The following is a 6,749-nucleotide window of genomic DNA, read 5'->3' as shown; positions in this document are numbered from 1 at the left end:
CCAGTGCCCCCTTTTGACGTTATCTCCAATCATACTGAACAGATTACTTGAAATGTTCAGGAGAGCCATCTACACAAATCATTATCATATGTAAACTATTTTCGACCAACTGTAATTCAGAACGTGTCTTATGTCAATCCCCACTTTTCGACCGGTTTATTGTTTAACCAAATTTAAAAGAAGTATTTTGGCTGATAAGCAAAATTATGTTACTCTATATATTTCAGACGTAAACTAAAAACAAAATTATTTTATCACCAAACATAAGGCAGTAAATTATCCTAAATTTAGTATTTAAACTATAATATATCGTGAACAACACAATAGTCTACAGTCTAATTCAAAACACTACAGTTAGAATCAATTCCGTATTTTACATTAAATATGAATATAATTTATGTTGTCGGACTGGTCATATTTGTTGTAACCTCAAATTGTTGTAGTGCTTCCGAATTAAGTGAGAAACTAAGAAGAGAAAAGGATCAAAAAGCAAAACTACCGCCATGTAGAGCTTGCAAAATTTTTGTTGATTCTTTTAAAAAAGTAAGTATGTAATTCTAATATGTCTTTTTTTTAGTGCTAATTATGTCAACTTGTAGGGACTGGATAGAACTTCCAAATTTAAGTTTGAAGGTGGTGATGCAGCCTGGGAGGAAGAAAAGTTGGGAAGTTATGCTACTAGTGAAGTAAGGTTTGTTGAGATTCACGAAAACTTATGTACAGAGGTTTTAGAAGGAAAAGACCAATGTTACAGTTTATTAGATGAATATGATGAAGTGAGTATAATTAACTTGTATGATAATAGATGTATATTTATTTATTGTAGCATTTGGAGACATGGTGGTTTAAAAAGCAAAAAGAAGAGCCTGATCTAATGAAATATCTTTGTATTGATACATATGAAGTATGTTGTCCTGAAAACCATTTTGGTAAAAATTGTACTCCTTGCGAAGGTTATCCAGATAATATATGCTTTAATAATGGGAAATGTAAAGGTGCTGGAACAAGAAAAGGTAATGGCAAATGCCATTGTGATAGAGGATATGCAGGTGAACTTTGTAATAGCTGCTCTAGAGGCTTTTATGAATCTTATAAAGATGATAAGAAAGTATTATGCTCATCTTGCCATCCATCTTGTGATGGTGCATGTAGTAAAGCTGGTTCTGTAGGATGTGAAAAATGTAGGACTGGATGGATGGAGCATAAAGAAAAGGGTTGCATGGATATCAACGAGTGTTTTTCAGAGAAGTCACCTTGTAAACAGTCTGAATTTTGTGTTAATACTGAAGGTAGTTTTAAATGTTTAGATTGCCATAGATCATGCTTAAATTGTGCTGGTGATGGTCCTGATGAATGCATTGAATGTGCAGAGGGATATAAGAAAAAAGATAATATGTGTGTCAGTAAGTTAAAACCAATTCAATATATACGTGAAATATAATAGCCAATTTTAGGTGCAAGTGAGGAAGACAGAAAAAATTACATATCTCTCTCCAGATATATAACATATTTTGGGCTTTGTGCATGCACCTGTATTGTTTCACAAAAAAATATTTATTTGGCTGCAATAGTTGGTTTATTCGTTGGAGTTTATATAACACTATCTGAATACATTCTAAGCACAACAGATGGTAATAAAAATGACTTAGGGGAACAACTAGCAAATAAATTAAAAAGTGCATTTGGTCCCAATTAATTTTAGTTATTGAATGGTATATACATTTTTTAAAATAATACTGGACAGTATTCTTTTTATTTAAAATTTTAGGCTTCCAAATATTAACAATATTGAAATTATAATTTTATTAAATAATACTATTTGTTTCTGTATATGTTTCCCATGTAAACATATTTATTTTTAATTTTTGTGATTTTTTAGAAATAATTGTAAATGTTATATTTACTACTTTTTTGTTCAATAGAACTGTGTGATATGTTTTTGTCGACAATTTGTTAAATAAAATTATTTGTAAAACAGTTTTTCTTTAAATATTAATATATAGTATAATCTATTTAGACCTTTTCTGAGCTCAATACAGAATTTCAAACAGTGTATAGAATATTTTTGCCAGTAAATAAATGCAAATATAATATGCATTACAGCTTCATTATAATATTTAAAAATATTGAATATTTTTTAATCCCAGAGTTTTTTTATATGAAGCGTAGGAAATACATGCCATATAGTAGTTTCTTTAGAAAGGAAAAATGGAAATGTTTTAATTGAATTTGAGATTAAATAACATATTACATATAGATCTACACACCTATTAAATATTAATTTATTAATGTAGTGTGCTATTGTAAAATGATCACAACGTGGCAACGTTTAATATTTGGTTGCGTAGCCAGGTGAGTTGTCAAATTTACGTTGACGTTGGAAGATTTCTATACGACGTGGCCGGTTCGGTTATTTAAAATTTCTATCACTTTGTATACTTTCTTCATTCGTGGTGCAAGTCTTGAGTGAAAAGTTATCAGAATGGTTAAGTTCCTTATGTTATCAGTTGTTTTAGTGGCTATTTTTGCCAATTCTGCGTTTGCTTGTTCAAATCCAGAAGTAACCTCTAAATATTTTACAACTCAAGACGCAACAATTGTGTCTCATATAGGATTTATCTCAGAATTTTCTGTTAAGTGTTCATCTGGACAAGTATCTAGTTTATATGCTCAATTAGAAGATGGAAGCATTATTCCAGTAGCCATAGTTGGACCACAAACATATCAAGTAAGTCAGAGTATTCCAGATGTTGTACAACTTACACTAACCATTGTACTAATATAATGTAACTTAAACTAAATTTTAAATTTATTTTTAGGTAAGCTGGACTGAAGAATCCAAATTGGCTTATTCTGGTCAGCGTAATATTCGCATTTTTGATGAAGATGGCTACACAGCTGTTCGCAAGGCCCTTAGAAATAATGAACCGGCATCATCAGTTCCAGAATTTTTCAGTGTCTCAGTTAATCACTCAGGAGCTTACAATGGTCCATGGGTAAAAAGTGAATTTATAGCTGTAGTAGTTTCAATTATAGTTTCACAGTTTGCTTTAACAACAAAATCAAAAATTATTTCATAAGTTTTTATATTCTATAAACTAATTTATTTTTTTTATTATTGTGTTTCACCTGACATCTTTAGTGATATTAAATGTTATTTTTTGTAAGAAGTTATATAAAACCAGTTAATGTATTTACTTCTGAGAAGTAGATATAGAATTATTATTTTGTATCATTTCCATATGTAGAAATAAAAATTGCGTTATTTTCAGTATTAATGTTTAATTACTTCATATACCTCAATTACCACGTTTTACAGTAGAAATATTACATAGTACTGTATTTTTTATCATATATTGTGTATAGTTTTATGGATTGATGTGAAGTAAGAAGAATTTTATAAAAAGTGTTTTAAAAAGGTATATAGTGAACTTTATAATTAACATTTACCTACTAAATGATAATAAGATTACCTCATATTTAGAACAGTGACGAAATTGATATTGGTAAGTATTTTACTTGTTATTATTCGGGAACATTGAAAACAGTGAATTTTTACATACTATTTATTTTCAGTTTTAAACGAACTGATTTAAAAAAAAAATATATGTTTATATGCACTTTATCTAATAATTTATGATGCGCAATTTTTATATAAGTTGGATGTGTGTTTAAAATAAGTACATTAAATATAACATTTAAAATAATTTATTGAGTGAAATAGTAACCTTCAAGGAATAATGAAATACATATTTGTGGTTTATAGGTTTTATATATCGATAATGTGATTAAGAATTATTCATGAGAAACATCTAATACTCCTTGAAATTAATGAAAGTTTCAAAACTTATTAATGAAATCTTATTAAAATATCTTGTAGTTGTTTCACGTTTAGAATAGTGAAGAAATTGACATTGGTGAAAGAAATTGACATTGGTGAAAGAAATTGACATTGGTATTTTACTTCCATTATTTTAGAGAATATGTACAAAAATATTTTATACTAATAAAACCATCTTTATTATGATTAGCTTAGGATTAAAACACAGTTCATTTTACAGTAAATATTAATTTTATTAACAAAAAATAGTTGACATGATGACAAAAATATCAGGACAACGCCAAGTGTTATACAACTGCAAACCAATACCACATTATCAAAACTTAATTCATACCCATACCAGTACCATTTCCTAAACTTAAGCGTCTGTTAATTTTTTTATAAATCAATATTATTTTAATTGATGTATAATTGTCACTCTGACATACTTTGATTATACTGATCAAGATCAGGGATATGTTTTGGATCACTTTTTCAAAAATTAGTTAAATTAGCCGTTTGTTTTTTAATATGCATATGAATTAAGTTTTACATTTGAATACTATTATCACTATAAGTTTTGATAAGTACCTAAAAATTGTATTTGTACATCAAGAACACTGGGATATTCTTGAAGTATGTGTAAAATTAGCAACAGTTTATTTGGATGTTATAAATACTATCTATCGAGAAGAATTATTTTTTACACTCAGAAAACATTACATTTTAGGAATAGGATGATTTAATTAATAGGAAGATCGTACAAGATAATATAGATTCAGATGTACTTTTAAATTTGACAAAGACAATTTTATATATTAAAATTCAAATAATCATTAAAGTATATATTTTTCATTAACGCATATTTATGATAAAAATATTAATTGTAATAACCGAAAAATATCCTGTTTAAAAAATACTTATCATTTATTGAGAGAAACAGCAATCTTCAAAGAAATATGAAATTATCAAACAATGTACTATGTAAGTTTTGGTCCCAGAGTGTACATAAATAAATGAAATACCGCCGTGAAAAGTGTGCTAAAGTTTTATGAAAGTATTGATCTCCTGTAAATAAATCTCATAAACTTATCAATATTCTTGAAGAAGCATTACAATGTGTATACTTTTAAATCTGGAAAATATTTGGAGAGTCATATTTGTATTTGTGGTTATTGTTTGTACTAACGGTGCTCATTCCATTCTGTTATTGAGAGGGAATAACTATATATATGTAAAAAATAGGTTTTACTTAGAACACTCTTGAATTAACACTGAAAAACAACATTTTCAATATTTCAATACAAACGTTTATGTGTCATATGTCTAATTAAGAGTTAGTAGCTTTTAAATAGTTTAAAATTGTATATTTGGGAAGATACTTCAATAATTCAATGGTTTATTCAAATAGTTGTAATTTAGTGGTAAAAATATTATTGATTGGTTGAATTTTTAATGTCCTATTTTATATTCTCTAAAATAACCAATTAGTCAATTTTATAAAGTACATCTGATTAGGTAAATAAAATTTTAAATATGTAAAACATGGAATAATTTCGATGATGACATAATGGTGAAGGTTAATTAGTAATTAAATAATTATTGATTTATTTGAAATATATTGAACATAGTTTGATCTAGTGAATTAGTTCTAATTGTTCAGAATAATTGATACAAATATTACTTGTTTTTATATCCATCTTGTCTCGATAGTGTACAAACTTTAAATGTTTTAATTCAATGGTTTCAAGCATTATTTTCTTTAAATTTTATATGGTCTATATTTATATATATTCTATACTATAATACTGATTTATACCATAAAATTATCAAAGGAACTATACTACATGTTTGAAGGTAATAAAAAACTTAATCTTATGTTTCGCTCTAAATAAAACAGCAGTTATTAGTAGTTACCTATTACTAATCAGGGTCTAATTTCTATTGCTAAGGTTTATGTACAGGATAGCTTAAAGTATTTCCTGTGTACATTACACTACATCAGGGAAGTATTGTAGAGAAACATCGATTAATTAACAGCACATCATTTAAATACACACAGTGATGTTATTAGCTTCAAATACCCTTTGAAGTCCGATTGAGTTGTTTCACCCTGTACATATTTGCTTAAATATAACAACTGTTATTTAGAAGTCTTAGAAAATATTTATACTTAATCACATTTCTATAAATAACAGGTAACGATTTTTAGAAGATATAAATTTAACAGTTTATACAAGGTAATTAAAAACAACATATGTTGTTTTTTGAATAACTGATACAAGTGAGTGGTGAATCAGGCTTATTTTTTTTAGTATATGGTATCCTTTTCTGAGTATTTATCTGAGAGTTTTTGCTACGTTTTGGCAACAGATACAACTAAATATAATGAATACATATTTCTGGCACGACACTGCAAACAATTATTTACATGTTTTTTAGTCACCCTGTATATGATACACCAGATTTCTAATAAAATGGTACCCCCAGTTTACCAATAGGATAAACATTTATAAAACAAACCTAATATAGATGTTTTGGATATATAAATTGTATTCATTTACTAAACGCGAATTAGAGTTTTTTATTTTTTAGAAATCCGGTATAAACCTAAAACGAGAGGTTTAATAGTAAAATACTTGGAAAATTGGTACGATTGAAAGTGGATCCATGTGTGGTATAGAGATGATCACAACACAGTATCTAAGGTTTCTAATGATTTTAGAAATCGTTCATCTCTTGAAACCCAATTGATTAATTCTTCTATTGTTATTACTCCATCTTTGTTTGTGTCAATTAGCTGAAAAGTGAATTGTGTACTTTACATAATAGTTTTTTTATTTTTATTATTGCTAACTTACATGGAATATTCTTTCTACATGATCTTTTGCCGAATTATCTTCAACAGCTGGTTGGGTTGCTCTGCCTA

The 6,749-nt window shown here is 27.4% G+C and overlaps 3 protein-coding genes across 7 annotated transcripts in view; 2 read left to right on the top strand and 1 right to left on the bottom strand.

Moving 5' to 3' along the window:
* The first annotated feature begins 239 nt into the window (after nucleotides 1–239).
* Creld (Cysteine rich with EGF like domains) lies at nucleotides 240–1,977 on the top strand. 2 transcript variants are annotated; one of them, XM_076406083.1, is made up of 5 exons: nucleotides 240–543; nucleotides 600–776; nucleotides 827–1,403; nucleotides 1,455–1,712; nucleotides 1,769–1,977. In XM_076406083.1, the coding sequence occupies exons 1-4, from the start codon at nucleotides 385–387 to the stop codon at nucleotides 1,694–1,696; spliced, it is 1,155 nt and encodes a 384-aa protein (XP_076262198.1). In that variant the 5' UTR covers nucleotides 240–384; the 3' UTR covers nucleotides 1,697–1,712; nucleotides 1,769–1,977. The 2 variants fall into 2 exon arrangements, with proteins under 2 accessions (XP_076262198.1, XP_076262197.1); XM_076406082.1 differs by having other exon boundaries at nucleotides 1,455–1,977.
* Nucleotides 1,978–2,372: 395 nt separating this feature from the next.
* On the top strand, nucleotides 2,373–3,272 carry Tapdelta (Translocon-associated protein delta). Its single transcript, XM_076406084.1, has 2 exons — nucleotides 2,373–2,728; nucleotides 2,820–3,272. Exons 1-2 carry the CDS (start codon nucleotides 2,483–2,485, stop codon nucleotides 3,078–3,080), a joined length of 507 nt encoding a protein of 168 aa, XP_076262199.1. The 5' UTR covers nucleotides 2,373–2,482; the 3' UTR covers nucleotides 3,081–3,272.
* A 781-nt stretch (nucleotides 3,273–4,053) lies between these two features.
* Nucleotides 4,054–6,749, bottom strand: part of LOC143197618 (Kv channel-interacting protein 4) — a 253,188-nt gene continuing 250,492 nt past the window's right edge. For all 4 annotated transcript variants that reach the window (XM_076406188.1, XM_076406187.1, XM_076406185.1 and 1 more), the window contains exons 6-7: nucleotides 6,682–6,746; nucleotides 4,054–6,620 (exon numbers count right to left, since the gene is read on the bottom strand). In XM_076406188.1, the coding sequence (XP_076262303.1) occupies nucleotides 6,510–6,620; nucleotides 6,682–6,746 (176 nt within the window). In that variant the 3' untranslated portion in view covers nucleotides 4,054–6,509. The remainder of the gene's footprint in view (nucleotides 6,621–6,681; nucleotides 6,747–6,749) is intronic.

This window comes from Rhynchophorus ferrugineus, unplaced genomic scaffold, assembly GCF_030347505.1.
Source record: "Rhynchophorus ferrugineus isolate W39M unplaced genomic scaffold, kcgeb_rfMv2 rfM5, whole genome shotgun sequence".
In the NCBI taxonomy this organism is placed as follows: domain Eukaryota; kingdom Metazoa; phylum Arthropoda; class Insecta; order Coleoptera; family Curculionidae; genus Rhynchophorus; species Rhynchophorus ferrugineus.
The sequence above is the reverse complement of the archived record's forward strand: the minus strand, read 5'-3'. Positions and strand labels throughout refer to the sequence as shown.